Here is an 18615-nt window from a genome sequence, read left to right on the forward strand (position 1 = left end):
GCAAGACAACATTGAGTTTCGTGTCCCTCCAAAGATTTTCTATTGGGTTGAGGTCTGGAGATTGGCTAGGCCACTCCAGGAAATTGAAATGCTTCTTACCGAGCCAATCCTTAGTCACCTTGGCTGTGTGTTTCAGACCCAGTCACGACCCATCTTCAATGCTTTTACTGAGGGAAGGATGTTATTGGGCAAAATCTCGCGATACATTTCCCCATCCATCCCCTCTTCAGTATGGTGCAGTCGTCCTGTCCCCTTTGCAGAAAAGTACCCCCTAAGCATGATGTTTCCTCCACCATGCTTCACGGTTGGGATGGTGTTCTTGGGGTTGTATTCATCCTTCTTCTTACTCCAAACAGTATGAGTGGAGTTGATACCAAAAAGTTCTATTTTGGTATCATCTGACCACATGACCTTATCCCGTGCCTCCTCTAGATCATCCAGATGGTCATTGATGAACTGCAAACGGGCCTGGACATGTGCTGGCGTGAGCAGGGGGACCTTGCGTGACTTGCTGGATTTTAATCCAAGACGGCGTAATGTGATACTAACGGTAATGTTTGAGACTGTGGTCTCAGCTTTCTACAGGTCATTGACCAGGTCCTTACGTGTAGTTCTGGGCTGATTCCTGACTTTTCTCAGAATCATCCTTACCCCATGAGGCGAGATCTTGCATGGAGTGCCAGACCGAGGAAGATTGACAGTCATCTTGTGTTTCTTCCATTTTCTAATAATTGTGGCAACAGTTGTTGTCTTCTCACCAAGCTGCTTGCTGCTTGCCTATTGTCCTGTAGCCCATCCCAGCCTTGTGCAAGTTTGTCCCTGGTCTTGACCATGGTGGAGAGGTTGGAGTGTGATTGATTGAGTGTGTGGACAGGTGTCTTTTAACAGGTAACAAGTTCAAACAGGTGCTATTAATACAGGTAATGAGTGCAGAGTAGGAGGGATTCTTAAAGGAAACTAACAGGTCTGTAAGAACCAGAATTCTTGCTGGTTGGTAGGTGATCAAATACTTATTTCATGCAATAAAATGCAATTTAATTATGTAAAAATCATAAAATGTGATTTTCTGTTTTTTATTTTTAGAGTCTGTTTCTCACAGTTGAAGTGTACCTACGATCAAAATTACAGACCTCTCCATTCTTTGTAGGTGGGAAAACTTGCAGAATCGGCAGTGTAAAATTGCATAGTTTTCTCTCTTATTATGTACAGCGCCGTAACTTATTACATAGCATCCTCCTTTGTTATGTATAGCGCTATTCCTTATCATATAACATCCTCTCTTGTTATGTATAGCGTCATCAGATACATAACATGTTCTCTTATTATTTTTGTTCTCTCTTTATTACATAGCATCCAGTTTTGTTATTTATAGTGCCCTCTCTTTCATTCATAGCATCATTTGTAGTTACTTGTAAAATAAAATAACTGCTAATGGAATATGGGAAAGCTTCTTTTGTGATGGAGGAGGCTGATGGACAGCCATCCACCTCTAGGTCCCTGTGTAGCAGCACTGGCTGCACCAGCAGTATGTCCGCCCCTGGATTACATCATGGTTTATATAACCAATAGTCCTGTATAATCTTTAGAATTCTCATTTTCATTAGTGAGTCTAAAGAGCAGCCTCCCTACCCATAAGTCCTGAGAGGTTAGCTTTCATGCTTATGTAATTATATATTCACTACAAAGCACATCCAAAAGTTTTTTTTTTTAAAGTAAATATTAATATTTAACATAAAATTTTTAAGAATAATTATTATTATGGCCATGAACTTAAGAGTAAATATGCATGTTTGTATCATTAGCATGAGGAAAAAAAAGTAACCCAACTCGGGTGCCAGTGTGTGGAGCGGGCTCTGGAGCTGCAGCCAGCATCTGCCTGTGACAGCAGCAAGTGGAGCTTCTGCCTATCTCTGTTGTTTAACCATTAAAATGTCTCTGTCAATCAATAACGGCAACATTTAAATGGTATAACTGCTTCTACATGTAAATGTCCCAGTTTCTATTGGCCCCTTGTAACGTGATTGCAGGGTGCCAATAAGTTGTCTTTGCCGCGGAGGGCATGCTGAAGACCTCGGTCACTGCCATCCTATGAAGATCATCCTATTATTGGACTACATAGGATAACATTATTTTGACTATGAAATAAGGTAGTTTTACAGTGTACAGTATATAGATCAAGCAATCAAAATATTGACTAGAAAATATAGTGAAAAATCAAAATATAAAATATATTAACTGGTATGGTAATTATCTTAAAGAGGATGTAGTACTATTTTTTTTTATTAGTAAATTGTAATTATGTTTACATTTATTTTGCGACTAAATAAATTTAACTGCTGTAATGTTTTTTTATGAATTTTTTATGAATTTATTCTACAGTCATTTTTATTTGCTGGTGTTTGCGGTTTAGAGCATAACGCTTGCACGCCCCAAATATGGGGCCGTAGGAGACTGGTCAGCTTCTGACTTTATCTCCTATGCAGTGTCCATACAAGCTGTGATCTGGACAAGCCCCCTAGAATGTGCAGTTCACAGCTGGGGGGAAAAACAGGCACCATTTTATTGTTGCCCAGCTCTTTACGCTCAGCTACAATTTGCTGCATGACAGCAAGCTTAGGCACCAGGACTTCTCACTTTTGCCGATCTGGTACCTAGATCTAAAATCACAACTTATAGTGTTTAGTTATGAGCACATGTTTGGGCACCAAGGCTTTGGCGGTGAGCAGAGTTTGGTGGCGATAATCAGCCCTGGTGTCCAGCCTGCCGGTGAGTGATGTACTGCAGGAGGGGACGAGGGAGTAATGTGCTGCAGTAGGGTGCTGGAGAGTGATGTGCTGCAGGAGGAGGCGGGGGAACTAAGTGCTGCAAGAGGGGGCTGGGTAGCGATGTGCTGAAAGCGTAGGTCAGGGAGTGATGTGCTGCTGGAGGGGGGCAGAGAGTGATGTGCTGCAGGAGGTGGCCAGGGAACGATATTCTACATGAGGGGGCCGGGAAGAGATGTGCTGCAGCAAGGTGCTGCAGAGATGTGCCAGCCTACCGCCCACCAATGCCAGCCCTATTCAATGCTTACTGATACTTACAGCAGTCAAACAACACCCTCCCCTCTAATACTTCCTATATTATTAGGTTTTTCAGGTTATCACATTATACTCACCAAAACAATGGTGCTGCACTGGTTGTACTAAACGTTATCCTCCCAAATACCCAGAAGGGGAGGGAGAAGTGACACATGAGAGCAGATCCTGCCCACATTTACAGCAACCATAAGGTGAGCAAGTATTACTCATGGTTTTCATGTCAAATGTGAGCAGCTGGTCCCCCTAGAAGTTGAAAATATCAACTTTTTAAATTATTTTTCATATTTTATACCATGAACGTAAATTGAATATTTAAAATATAACTAAAACATGAATACTTTCAATTTTCCCAATTGTTTTAATTTTTCGTGGGCTGATACATTCCTTTTAAAGAAAAAAAAGCAAAACGCCAAAATTGCTGAATTTTTGTAACCTCGCTACTATAGATAAATGGAATGAAAAGCATGTCATGTGTACGCCTAAATGGTATCAATAAAAGTGTCACCTCATAACTCAAAAAATGAGCTCTCGTATAGCTTAATTGATGGAGGAATAAAAAAGTTATGGGTATCAGAAACTGGCATCACAAACCAATTATTATTTTTTTACAAATTTAGTAATTTTGTTTTCAAAACTTTTGATATCACTATAATTTTATTTACATTGAAAATCATGTTGCCAGGTCATTTTCATCGCACAATGAACACTGTAAGACTATGTGGCCACGATGCAGAAATGCTCCGGATTTTTCCTGAGCGTTTCTGCATCTCCCTGGCAGATAAAAACGCATGCGGATTGTACATGCGGATTGTACATGCGGATTGTACATGCATTTTTCCTGCCAGGGACATGCGGAAGTGAAGCGTTCTTCACATGCATTTCCGCATGCGGGTTATCAAGTGCTTTTCCAAGCGATTTTAGTATCACTTGGAAAGTGCTTGACAACTTGGTCACACTATATAAATCCATGCAAACAGCATGGATTTATATAGTGTGACCGTAAACAATGGTAAAAAAAAAAAAAAAAAATCTATACTTACCTTCTGATGGCCTGCTGTGTGCTTGTGTCTGCTTGCTGGCAGCTCGCGGTACACTGAAGGACCTGCCGACATCAGTGGTCGCGTGACCCGTCACATGACTAAATGACGTCAGCGCAGGTCCTTGAGTCCACCGCGATCTTCCGGCAAGCCTGGACAAAGCCACCGCGAGTGATCAGAAGGTAAGAATAATGTTTATTTTTTATTTTATTCCTTTTTTACAGGTTCTATGGTACCCGGGTCCGGAGGAGAGTCTCCTCTTCTCCAATTCTGGGTAACATCCGCACATTCAAGCGCATGGAATGCCCATGTACAGATCCAGTGATGTGGATTCCATGCGTTCCAATGCAAGTTAATGGCGGCGAAAACGCAGCGCTTCCGCAAAATAATTGGTAGTGCTTCGTCTTTTTCCGCAATGATAATCCACAGCGGAAATTTCTGCAGCATGTGCACAGCACATGCGGATTATCATTGGGGAACATGGCAGACCTTCTACCAAGCGTTTTTTAAGCGTTTCTGCAGCGGAATTGCCGCTGCGGAAACGCTTAAAAAACGCATCGTGGGCACACAGCCTAAAATCAAAACCCAAATATAATTTTTTTTTTCACAAATTTCACTTCAAAAATATTTTTCCGTTTTCCTGTGTATTCTGTGGTAAAATGAACAGAGTCACTCAAAACTACAACTTGTTCTGGTAAAAAAAAGTTCTTATAATGCGATGTTGAAGAAAAAAATGTAAAAAAGTTATGGCTCTTGGACGAAGAGAGGAAAAACAAAAAAAATCAGTCAGGAGGGAAGGAGTCTGAAGAGCCCAGTACTAGCTTTTCTTTTTTTCTCTAAAGACAAGAAACCAAGATTTAAAAATAGGCACCTCTGTTCTCCCCCACTGGTTTCCTGTTCATTGGAGTGAGATGTGGCTAAGTCCTAAATGAGGTTCATTCTTTCAGTACCTCAGAGACTAAAGGCTACCAAGTCCCAGCAACTTACTGATTTGTGTTATATAAAATTTATTCAAGTAAGTCCTGGTTCACATTGTGTTTTACCCTCATGTCAGTGACTCCATCAGGGCTTGTGTCTGAAGCCTTGGAAAAATGGGACTAAGTGATATACTGATGTGCCCATTGACTGCAATTATGCAGAAGGAGTCACTGTGTGCTGTGTTAAACATTATTTCAGCTGTATCTGCCTATTTGAGGTGGGCTACATCAGTACGCTAAATGGTCCCATCAGCGCATACACCCGAATTTTATTTTCCAGGACTCTAGACATAAGCTCCACTGGAGCCACTGATATGAGGGTAAAACGCAATATGAACATAGCCTTGATTAGATGAACCTTTAAAGAGTCTTCCCAATGGTCAAAATACGAAGTGCATTTTCTGTCCAGCACATTTTCCTTGTATTTATTGCAGAAATTTCTGTGACTGAAAATCATTTCTATTTATGCGAATGGGGCTGTTTCAGATGAATGGGACAGTTGTAGAATATTCAGTAACAGAATGCACAATGTGTGATCTTACCCTAAAAGTGGACCCCATAAAATATGATGCCAGGAAAAATGTCCCCAAAATCAGCATGATACTCCCACAGTGAATTGCACAGCCCTCTTAACATTACAATGGTCCTCACATAGCCCTCCAAATAGTATAAAAGGTCTCACAATATACTCATTGATTTAAAAATAAAATACTCACCTCTCCCCATTCCCGGCTGCTCTGGTCTTTGCAGCTTGTGGTCTGAATCTCTGCATGGTTCTGCAGGGCAGACGCAATATAGTAACATCATTGCGCCCGCTGCGCTGAGACATCAGAGGCACTGGAAGAATGATTGTGGAGGGAGCTGACGGCTCCCTGTTCCACTGTTTAAACTCTGTCTGCATCCAAGATGCAAATACAGTTGTAGATGTGATGTTGGGTGAGGTGGTCTTGGTGCTGGTGCTGACATAAGGTCCCCCAAGTCATGGGGCCCATAGTGTCTGCTTGCTCTGCCCCTATTAGCAGTACCCCACTGTTTCTAAATGAAAGTATTGCTCAGTTGTGTTCCATGATGGATGAAGAGTACAAAGGTGTCATACTAATATGTTCTTTTCTTTCTAGGTTAGTGTCCTGACAACTCTGGAACGAAGGTTCAACCTGCAGAGTGCTGATGTAGGAGTTATTGCCAGCAGCTTTGAGATTGGGAACTTGGCTCTTATCCTGTTTGTTAGTTACTTTGGAGCCAGGGGACATAGACCTCGCCTAATTGGATGTGGAGGAATAGTTATGGCCTTGGGGGCTTTTCTTTCCGCTCTGCCTGAATTTCTTACACACCAATATGAATATGAATCTGGTGAGATTCGATGGGGAGCAGAAGGAAGAGATTTTTGTGCAGTTAATGGTTCTACTACTGAGGATATTCCTGATCCGGATATAATATGCAGGAACACTGCTACTACCAATATGATGTACCTACTTCTCATCGGAGCACAGGTCCTCCTGGGAATCGGCGCTACTCCTGTGCAGCCTCTTGGAGTAGCATACATTGACGATCACGTGAGACGGAAAGATTCTTCCCTTTATATAGGTACAGTAAAATCCTTTCATTAAAATCTTTAAGTATTGAATACCAATTTTGAAGAATGTTTTTATTTTTTAGAAAATAATATCAAGGGATTCTACTTATTGTTCTCCACTTGTGCTACTACTACAACTTCTAATATTCACTGGTGCGGTACTTTGATATGTAATGTTCTTATTGTAATCGCACAAGGTTTGAAATATTGTTCTATATTGTAATCTTGTTTGTTGTCATGCATAGTCTATCAAAAATGAAAGTCAGCAATCTGATTTTTAAAATTGTAAGCTCTATTCACATTGCATTTGAGCCGAATGTTTGCCATAAATTCTGGGAATAATCCGGGTGTATATGCAGATTGTATCAATGTGGCTCAGTTCACTCAATGAAAGTCAATATTGTGCGCCTTCAGTGTTCATTGATGCAGTAGGCATCAGTTTACTTTTTAGCGTAGTACACTATCTTGTGGTATACTTTTAAAAAAAATTGGAGTCTATGAATGCTATATGCCACTGAATATAATATCTACACAGTGGCGTAGAGTGTAGATATGCAACGCGTTTCAGATCTATTATGATCTATTATGATATTATGGTATGAAGAAGGATCATAATAGATCTAAAACACATTGCATATCTACATTCTGTGTCTTGTTCTTGTCTTGCTTTTTTGTGGATTATTCAATAAAGCTATCTATAATTTTATTTGGATTGTGGGAGCTGGATGTTTCTCCATTTTCCTCTCATTACTCAGAGACCTTGTGGTCTGTGCTCCTGGTGGAGTGAGCTGGACTTTACTACTACACAGTGGCATACAACTGAGTTACTATACAGTCCCTATGTACACTGCTGATGGATGGGTCAGACATTGTTTGAACAGAGCCTTACCTGTGTTTTTAAGGTTGGGGCTGCAAGGACAAGGTCTGCTTGATCCCTAAGTAAGGAGATCCTTGTTACTCATGTTGAATACTATGATTTGCATTTAATTCAAGTAATATTAGACTTTTTTTTTCTTGAGGTGATATACAATTCTCACAAGTTGCTGGGATTTAGTCCTTCTGATAAAAGCAATAGATATAATTTAATTTCACTGAAGCTCTGTTATAGTCCTCTAATCGTTTGTATTAAACTGCAAAAAATCTGTCCTACACAGGGTTATGGTGTGAAACGTTGCTATTTTTCATGTCTTCTTTAAATCAATTATTCATTACAGAATTCAATAATAAGATTTGCAGTACAAACAATACTTACCAGAAACAGTGGTGCTAACTGGTGCATCAATTTCTATTCTTTAAATTAACAGGTTGTTGTTTTCTCCTATGTGCCTCCTTTATAAAACGTGAATCATGAAGATGTACAGCATGCATCTACTGGAGCTCCAGATAAAGGAAAAGGCCTCCTGGACTCCTGTAGTAGTCAGCATATTTTTCAGGCCCTGTTAAAACCTTACAGAAATCAGCAATTCTGGGAAGTTTCTTGTGCCCCAGAGTCTCAAGGAAGTGGGGACTAAGGCATGGAGTGGCTAAAGAGTGGGAAGGGCATGGTTGTGGGGAGGGTGTAAAATTTTTTGGCGTTCAGGATATCACAAATCTTCTCATCTCCCAGTTGCCAGCTGTAACATCTGTTCCTGTCCTGCTTTGGCCACGAGGCGGTGCTGCGCTTTTGTTGCGTGACAGCATTGGTCTTGTTTAATTCCTGGGACTTTTGGTGCCACCAGATCAGGGAGCTATGGGGTCAATTGTTTGTTTTTTTGATTACTCCTTTCTGAGAGCGTTGGGCTGGGCTGCCTACTATTTAAACCCCTGAGTCTCTGACATCCACTGCCAGACAATTAGTTTTGCTATCTTGACTTATGCTCTAGTCTTTGCTTCTGCTGATTTCTTGATTCCTCCTGTTTTCTGACCTCAGTGTGAATTTTGATCATCCTCTAGAATTCCAATTCTTTTCCTGATGTGACCTCTTGGCTCTGACCGTGTTTATCGACTCTTCCTGCCTCTGGTTTGCTTATTTGGACAGCAACCCTTCCGGGAAGCAATCCACTGAACCCCGTTGTAGGACCATATCCCTGTACAGGGTTTAAAGGGTGAAGGTCAGGGTTACCTCTGAAAACTGCCAGACGAAGTGGCTTGTGTCAAGTCTGACCAAGGCAGCCTTTTTTAGCCTTTGGCCTCTTACAGTCGTGCCACAAACATCCAAATGTTGTAAAGTATCATGTACATAATGTCGCCATAGACAACGATGGGTGCTTTACTACTTCTGTACAAAGAAGAGCTTATATTAGAACTTGTATGAAGACTCATAGAACATACAATATGTCAACTTATTAGAGATGAGCGAATTGATTTGATGCAAATCGAATTAATGTTGAATTTGTAGAAATACGCTGAATTTAGAGAACTAGAACAATTTGCGACATGACTTACACAAATTGCCTAAAATGTCTGTCACAATTTTACACATTGTAGAGAACTGCATTAGCCAGAAAATCCTCACAGGACTTTGGGCGTGATGGGGTGTGATTCCCCTTAATGCCTTGCAGCTTCCACATCACATGATATAGCACAATCAATCAAGAGGGACTATTATAGTTTGTGTAAAAGCAGCAATTATTACGTGGTGAATCTGAATCAAGAGAGAATGACACAGCTTAGCGTTAGAGATAGGGATATAAAGCCAGGGATATAAAACACTGAATAAATTGTGCAAATAGTGTGTGCGATTGAACAGCAGTGAAGAACAGTTACCATCTGTTTACCCATAGACATATATGTTTGGGCCACTTTGATGATACTAAGGCCGTGTTAATGAGCTTGAAATGAGTTGGATACAGTCCTAGGAGACCTCAGTGTGTTATACATGACTTTTCAGGGCAATTAAAGTACTTGCAATTTTCAGTAAATGGATTTTCTGCAAATCATTTTTTTGGGAAACATTTGTCGAATTTGGAAAATTCAAATTTTAAAAGATTCGCTCATCTCTTCTACTGTTGGGTAGGCATTAAATTATGCAGCTCCTTCCATTGTTGACCCTGGCTAATAGATCTGTTTTATATTGGCCAATGAGTTGATTCTGCTTGGCCTCTTGAGAGGATAAGAAAGCTTTATTACGATTGATTTATCTCCTTGAGAAATTAGTGTTTGTAAAGCCTGCTGTTGCTTTCTGTACTAAGTGCAGAATGAGAGCAATTTCCATCATTTGGAATTATTAATAAGAATTGTTCCCTATAGAATGGAACAATTAATATAACAGGGAAAGCTTTTTGTAATGCAGCAGGCGGCTGAACACAAAATAATGTCTCCTTCAGAGACGTGCTTTTTTTATGTTTTAGTCGTTGCCGTTACTTGTTAAATTACAAAAGCCGAACATTAAGTTCAATCTTAATCAGTCTCAAGATTGTTCAGATTATTCTGTCAGCTGTAAGATTTAGATTTTCTTCTTATTTATTTATTGTTTTTTCTTTTTAGCACTGGAAGAATATAAAAGCTAATGCTCGCTCTGTACAAGAAAACAATTTTTCGCAGTGTTAGACAATTTCTTCAGTTACTCAGCTTGTGCTACTACAGCGGCTCTTGCAAATTAAAAATATTATCATTATGAGGTTGTTTGTTCTGTATTTACTTTGCAAACAGGCTTGGAGCGTGTCTTATTATGTTGTCATAAAAATATAATTTCTTTAATGTGGATTTAGAGACTTAGGTACGGCATATAGTGTAACATAGGGCAATGACTACGCATACAGTATTTATATGCTATGATTAAATAGGATTATGTCAGCAATGGCTGTGTGCAAACTACAGTATTTATACAGGGTGATTCACTCGCTACTTTACCCGGAAAAATTGCTGTAACTTCTAAAAGAGATGGTCGACCGTACTGAAATTTGCACTGTAGATACTTTGGTTCATGAGAAGTGAGAGTGCAATGAACCTCATCGACAGCATCGGGTAACATCCTCGCGCCGAGTGGTCTTGCTGACTTATCGTCCCGCCGCTCGTTTCCACTACGAGATAGACTTGCTTCACACCTTTCTACATGTAGGTAGTTTATGTGTGGTGCTTGCATTTTGCTCTTGCCGACTTCCTTCTTCATTTGTTAACAATGTACAGATACAGTTTGGAGGAGCGTGTTTTCGTTGTGAAAAATTATTGGAAACTGAGTCCTTAAATACGTGTCAAAGTTGAGTTTCTAAAGAAGTTTGATGGTCGAAATCTACTGTCCAAACCGAGTATTGAAGCATTCTTTGATCACAGACTAATCTCGAAGGGACTGTGCCCCCAAGATTGCCTGATTTCACACCATCAAATTTTTTCCTTTGGGTCCATTTGAAAGGTCGTGTGAACAGAAACAAGCTACAAACATTACAGGCCTTTGAGAGAACATACAGCTGGAAATTCAGTCTATGACCCCAGACGTCCTGCGGAATACATCCAACAATATGGAACGGCGTGCTTGAATGTGAACAGTGGACATTTTCAACATCTGCTTTAAATTATCAGTTGCTCGTTAACCAAGGTACGTACAATCCAAATTTCAGAATGATAGATCGTCTCTTCTAGAAGTTACAGCAATTTTTCCGGTAAAGTAGCAGGTGAATCACCCTGTATTTAAAGAGAAATCTTACCTATTATTTTATATGTATCTTCTGGCAACCTGGACTCTGATTATACTGTGTTTATACTAAATTCAGTGTATATGCTCCCAATTAAGGATAATCAGATCTGATGAGATTTAAATTTGTCAAATCACTTGGATTTTAAGCAAGAAATTTGATTTGCAGTAAGTTTATTTTCTGCGAATTCCATGTTCCTTGTTATGCTCTGGGGTCTGGAGAGATTTTAGTGCATAATAAATGTAAGATGTAGAAAAAAAACAACTAATACCTCACCTTCGATGCTCAATGTCCCTCATATGGTCCTCGGCTCGTCTTTTTACCGCTGCCACGTGTTGAAACCCCCAGTGTCTTCATGCATCTTCACACATGCGCCATGTCTTGGGTCTACTCTACTCTTGACTGAATGTCTCAGCCTAAAATGCGCATCTAAAAGGTCGCCGATGTCACGATATCCCAGGTCTCTGTGCTTGTACGTTGTAAGGCCTGAACTCACAACATGCAAGCGCAGAAACGTCAAGTGGCCTTAAAAAATTATGAAATACCTCTAATTGTACTTCATTAACTATAGAAACATCTGACTAAAAGGTCTAAAAACACTGAAGCACAAAAGTTTGTAAAAATCTAAATTTGTGTCAGTCTCAAAACTTTTGGTCACGACTGTATATTTATACACTATCAGGTAATTATGATGACTCACATTTCTACTTTGCATTGTTTTGTAATTTATCTCTAAAAAAGAAAGCGGAGACCGCTATGTTGACAGATCCTATAATCCTGAGATTAAGGTCGGTTTCACACATCTTTTTTGCTATATGTGCTATCTGTTATTTTTATGAAGAAATCATGGACCCATTATAAAGACTGGGGCTTCTCACATGTCCTTTTTTTTGCCAATCAACTGTTTACAAAAAAAGAAGGAATAAAAACAGAGACATGTCCTACTTTTGTCCGTGTTCCAGATCAAACTTGCCAATGACCTTGTGTAAAAAACTTATAGCATTTGGATGTCATTCATTTGCTGACCGTATTTTACAGTTTAATTGTTAGGAAAAGCTAAGATTTATTTTTAGTTATCATATGTGAAAAACAGATGCAACAAGGTTTGTATAAACTGATGCATGGACCATAAATGGTACCAACAAGCTGAAAAAAATGGCTTGATTTTCACGTATAAGTCCAAAAGGATGTGTGAAACTGGTCTTAAGTTGATATAAAATCACTATTAGGCTATGTTCACACCGAGTTTTTTTCTTTTTTATGAGCCATTCGAACAGAAATCATTCCAAGAAATGCTATTTTTTTTGCTTTTCCTGAAGTTTTTTTCCTAAAATGGTTTTGAACAGTTTTGGAAGTTTTCCTGGAGCGTTTTTTGCAGCCTTTTCATTGCATAGTGCTTAGCTTCGATGGAATTCCATCAAGATGTGCTTCAAAGAGGTGAAATGCAACATGCAATCTTTTTTCCACCAGGCAATCTCTTCAGGGAAAAAATATTGATTGTTCAAAATAATATTTCTTTGAACCTCAAAGTGGATTTCTGGTAAAAATGAATCAGTTTTCCAAACATTTTTTTAATAATTTTTTTAGGATTTTGGAGCAAATATGTGTTGTTTTTCTTTGGCATAGAAACAAAACAGTGTAATTATCGGTAATTGATGTGCCATATCAGTCATGTGACAGAAACCATTAGCGTCTGAAGAGCTCTATTGGCTATAGTAGGTTCTGTTGGGTTTTCGACATGGTGTCTAGCAATTTATGACAAAATAGAAGGTAGCATTGCAAACACTATGGTTGTACGTCACTGGAAGTTCATCACTTCAGTCCACCAAACTTATACCATGCTAAACCTAAGATAGAAACAAAATGAGTATATACCCTGCTGTAAGTTAATAAATAGTAATAATACGTATTAGTAACATAGGGTACTTAGTAAACACTGTCTTTGATCAAAAAAGCGTAAAAGCCATCCTACCGCGACACGGTGACCCAATCGGAACTGTCCGATCCTCTAATATTAAAATCTCACCTTGTGCCAGATTACCTTAATGTAGATGGTATGTATGTAGGTGGGGGCAGAGCAGAACCGGGTCCGATTATACTATGGCCAGACTCCAAGCTCTAAACAAATTCCTCTACCAATGGGAAAGCTGGGATGATATCGCCCACCCCCAGGTTTATAACCCTTATGTTATTCAGTAAAAGTTATCTTTACTGTTTTAATATTTAATAATATTAGATATAATTTAATAATAGGTCCATATTGACCCAAAAGTGCATGTGTGGATTAATTTTCTATATCAGAATATTTCTGTATGTTTCTGTACAAAGAAAGAAAAGAAAACCACCTTCCTGATCCATGTACATGGAAGCTACATTATTTTCCTTTTCATTGTGAAAATTGCTGAACACATTAGAAAAGTGACATTACACTCATGTATTAGAGCTAACATGGTCACCAGGGAGGCTGCCTCATTATTTCAATCTGTAGACAGGGAAAGGGATATGAAATTGCATATATCTCTGCAAGGACCTACTGATATATCTTTCTTTGCCGTGGTTGGTCGCACTGATGATAGCTATAACTTAATAGGTAAGAAAGGGCTGAAATGCAATACACTGACACAATAATACTTAATCTCCCCATTACTACCAATAACAGAATGCTCAGAATCAGCTGTAACCAGTGGTTGACCTTGTATCGGGCAGACAATGCAGTGCAAATATGCAGTAAAGAATTTCTTGGCATAGTTGTATAGTGGTGTAATGGTATACTGATGAATTGGCCTTCTCTACTCTAGATACAGATCTCATATATATGTAATGGTGCCGGTTGGTTACTGTAATGTATTTTCATATATGGCTGAAACTGAAATTTGAATTAAAGTCAATGTCCACTTTTTAACAGCATGCTGTCCAAAACTCTGTTCTGATTTACTTATTTATTCATCTTTGTTTTGGTCAGTGGTCAGAGCTCCAAATCTTTTGTATAGATGTGAAATTAAATCCTAATTAGTGGCTACCTGCAGTCACCACTAGATGGAGCTCAGCACTTACTGCATACTGTTTAAAGGGAATTTGTCACCACATTTTTCTTATATAATCTGAGGACAGCATGAGGTAGTAGCTGAGTCACTGAATTCAACGGTGGGTCCCTTTTTTGCTGTGTGTTGTTGTTTGCTTACAATTAAGGTTTTATCAGTAGTACATTATCACTGCTGGACTTCAGCAGAGCGTGAGCCATGGTCTGACCCCGTCCTCTCTTGTGATAAGCAGCTCATTGTCAATAGACTATGCACATAGAGTACTTGGTGAGGGCGGGGACAGCATTCTCAGCTCTGCTTCATGTTGCATCTAAAAACTCTAATTGTGTCACAACTTTTTCACCCAGTAAACTAAGTAATACATCATTGGAATCAGGATCACTTGCCCTATCTCATGCTACTCTCAGATTAAATAGCAAAAACCTGCTGACAGATTTCCTTTAAATATTAAAGGGGTTGTACAATGACCACATATTGATGACATCCAGACCACCACCAATCACTTGCTATAAACACTGTGCAGCTGCATTCAATGTAAATGGGCCGCACCTGGTACTACTAAATGCTGTGATACTGCTGCAGCTTATAGCAGCTGGTTGTTGGGGGTTGCTGGTTGTCGGACTCCCACTGATTGGACTGGACACCACAGTATCAAGTAAGCTCCTCAGTTCTTTTGAGTTGTGAATGCAGGTATCTAGGCCTTATTTTACCTATTTGTTGGACCAACTTAGTTTAACAAAAACTTATGTTCAAGGGTAATCATTATTTTTATAGGGGGCTTTTGCTATTTAATTACATAGCTTTGATTCTAGAAATTTTTGTAACACCGTAAATAAATTGTAATAGATAGAAACTTAAAGAGGTTGGCCACTACTTTAATATTCATGACCTATCCTTAGAATAGGTCATCAATGTCTGATCGGTGGGCGGGGTGACACCCAGCACCCCCGTTGATGAGCTGTCCTCGGTGATGGTGGCGCCTGGAAATGCTCAGTTAGGGAGCTACTCCGTCTGCTGATAGTGGCTGCGGCCAGGTACTGCACATCCGCCCCCTATTGATTTGAATCAATATCATCACCAAGAATAGCTGACCGTCGGGGGTCTGGGTGTCGCACCTACACATTCCTAAGGATTGGTCATCACTAGTAAATTAGTGGAAAATCAGCTTAAGATATCATCTGTATGCAAGCTTGACTATTGCCGGGGCTAGGATTGTGGCCTATTGTTTTTGGCAAGTAACATTTGGTAATGGAGAAGAGACTCTACATGGTTAGGGAAGCTGAGAACTACAGAAATGTTACATAGTTATGTAGATCAATGGTTGGCTTTCTGTTACCTTTTGTAATTAAAGTAATTGCTCCATATGCTTTTGCAAAGGTAACACGAATTTTGCCTAATGCATGACTCCAAGGCAGTAGAAATGCGGAAATTAGACAAAAGACTGAATTTATTGGAATTCTATAGCTATGGATAATTTGACATATTGTTTCCATTGCTTGTAGTGCAGTTAAAAATATAGAACCCTATTATAAATGTGAAAACCAATGGGATCAGGGCCGGTTTTACACAAATTGTGGCCCCAAGAAAAAAGTAAAAGAGGGGGCCAATGTTAACATATTTTACAATCATACGAAAAGATTCAAGGTGCCCTTACACAAGCTGATTTCTGAGAATTTAACTATATTGACTATATACAGTGGGCACGGAAAGTATTCAAACCCCTTTAAATTTTTCACTCTTTGTTTCATTGCAGCCATACGGTAAATTCTAAAAAGTTCATTTTTTTCTCATTAAAGTCACTCTGCACCCCATCTTGACTGAAAAAAACAGAAATGTAGAAGTTTTTGCAAATTTATTAAAAAAGAAAAACTGAAATATCACATGGTCATAAGTATTCAGACCCTTTGCCGAAGGTTCACCTTCCAACAAGACAATGACCCTAAGCACACAGCTAAAATAACAAAGGAGTGGCTTCAGAACAACTCTGTGACCATTCTAGACTGGCCCAGCCAGAGACTCGCATATATTCAAGTCGTTTGGCTCTTGTTTCCTTACAACTTTACACAGTCCGATGAAGAATGACGAGAACACTAAATCAAACATCTAATATTCAAAACGCGTATTTTAGTGGTGTACCTAGAGGGACTATAACAAAAAGATACTCAATTGATATTTATTAATATTATATACTAGCTGTACTACCCGGCTTCGCCCGGGTTAATAACTGCTGTTAGCAAAATAGAATGTGTTAACAAAAATGTATTCTCCTCACAAAAACCACAAAACAAATAGATAGAAATGTAATTATTAAAAGACAAAAACTAAGCTAATAGAAGCATTTCACAACATATATTTCAACACCAGAGATATTCCACACAGATTTAACTAAATTGGCCAAGTAATGTGAAGTAATCTTCTACTCCTTATTCGAGAGCCTTTTGATAAATGACATTCTTAGTTCTTCCTTCAGGTGCAAACACAAACAGATTTTTGGCTGTTCCAACTCTTGAACAGGCCACATAAAGTTGACCATGAGAAAAGCATGGAGATTGTAAATCGATTCCAACTACTTTCAAGGACGGTCCCTGAGCCTTGTTGATGGACAAAGCAAATGTCAGTCGAACAGGACACTGGAGGCGTTTAAAATCAAAAGGCAAATCAGTTGGAATGAGAGGAATTGTTGGAATGAAAACATCTTCTCCTGTGGCGCATCCTGTCAAAATGGTTGCCTCAATTACATGTGGAAACAGGTTCTTAATCAAGAGTCTTGTTCCATTACACAGCTTTGGTGGATCCAAATTTCTCAATAGCAGAATAGGTGCTCCAGGTTTTAGAAAGAGGTTGTGAGGAGGAAGTCCTTGTACTTTGTTATACTGAGAATGTCCTTTGTTGCCTATATTAACCAATCACAGCTCAGATTAATTAACTGTAGCAAAATAGAAGCTGAGCTGTGATTGGTTGCTATTGGCAGCCTGATAAATCTTTGTGAGATGCGTTTTGTGTGTGCTGAGGGAGGTATGTGTTCAAGCACGTGGTAGTGTGTGGCGCATTTTGTGTGTGTGTTCATATCCGTGTGTGGTGAGTATGAGTATCCCATGTCGGGGCCCCACCTTAGCAACTGTACGATATATACTTTTTGGCGCCATCGTTCTCATTCTTTAATTCTCCCTTGTTCACATGTGGCTGCTGTCAATTTGCCTCCAACACTTTTCCTTTCACTTTTTCCCCATTATGTAGATAGGGGCAAAATTGTTTCGTGAATTGGAACACGCGGGGTTAAAATTTCGCCTCACAACATAGCCTTTGACGCTCTCGGGGTCCAGATGTGTGACTGTGCAAAATTTTGTGGCTGTAGCTGCGACGGTGCAGATGCCAGTCCCGGACATACACACATACATACATACATACTCACACACACACATTCAGCTTTATATATTAGATGATTATATATATATATACAGTACACACCAAAAGTTTGGACACACCTTCTCATTTTAAAGATTTTTCTGTATTTTCAAAACTATGAAAATTGTACATTCACACTGAAGGCATCAAAACTATGAATTAACACATGTGGAATTATATACAGTACAGACCAAAAGTTTGGACACACTTCTCATTTAAAGATTTTTCTGTATTTTCAAGACTATGAAAATTGTACATTCACACTGAAGGCATCAAAACTATGAATTAACACATGTAGAATTATATACTTAACAAAAAAGTGTGAAACAACTGAAAATATGTCTTATATTCTAGGTTCTTCAAAGTAGCCACCTTTTGCTTTGATGACTGCTTTGCACACTCTTGGCATTCTCTTGATGAGCTTCAAGAAGTAGTCAACGGAAATGGTCTTCCAACAATCTTAAAGGAGTTCCCAGAGATGCTTAGCACTTGTTGGCCCTTTTGCCTTCACTCTGCGGTCCAGCTCACCCCAAACCATCTCGATTGAGTTCAGGTCTGGTGACTGTGGAGGCCAAGTCATCTGGCATAGCACCCCTTCACTCTCCTTCTTGGTAAAATAGCCCTTACACAGCCTGGAGGTGTGTTTTGGGTCATTGTCCTGTTGAAAAAAAAAAAATGATGGTCCAACTAAACGCAAACCGGATGGATTAGCATGCCGCTGCAAGATGCTGTGGTAGCCATGCTGGTTCAGTATGCCTTCAATTTTGAATAAATCCCCAACAGTGTCACCAGAAAAATACCCCCACACCATCACACCTCCTCCTCCATGCTTCATGGTGGGAACCACGCATGTAGAGTCCATCCGTTCACCTTTTCTGCGTCGCACAAAGACACG

General features: G+C 39.5%; 1 protein-coding gene across 2 annotated transcripts in view; it reads left to right on the top strand.

Annotated features, from left to right (window-relative positions):
* SLCO3A1 (solute carrier organic anion transporter family member 3A1) overlaps positions 1–18615 on the top strand; it is a 493783-nt gene that overhangs the window by 66559 nt on the left and 408609 nt on the right. For both annotated transcript variants that reach the window (XM_073653298.1, XM_073653297.1), the window contains one exon: positions 6210–6675. In XM_073653298.1, coding sequence (XP_073509399.1) covers positions 6210–6675 — 466 coding nt within the window. The remainder of the gene's footprint in view (positions 1–6209; positions 6676–18615) is intronic.

This window comes from Phyllobates terribilis, unplaced genomic scaffold (assembly GCF_046119375.1).
Source record: "Phyllobates terribilis strain yellow unplaced genomic scaffold, ASM4611937v1 Scaffold_11__3_contigs__length_659146591, whole genome shotgun sequence".
Taxonomy (NCBI): Eukaryota; Metazoa; Chordata; class Amphibia; order Anura; family Dendrobatidae; genus Phyllobates; species Phyllobates terribilis.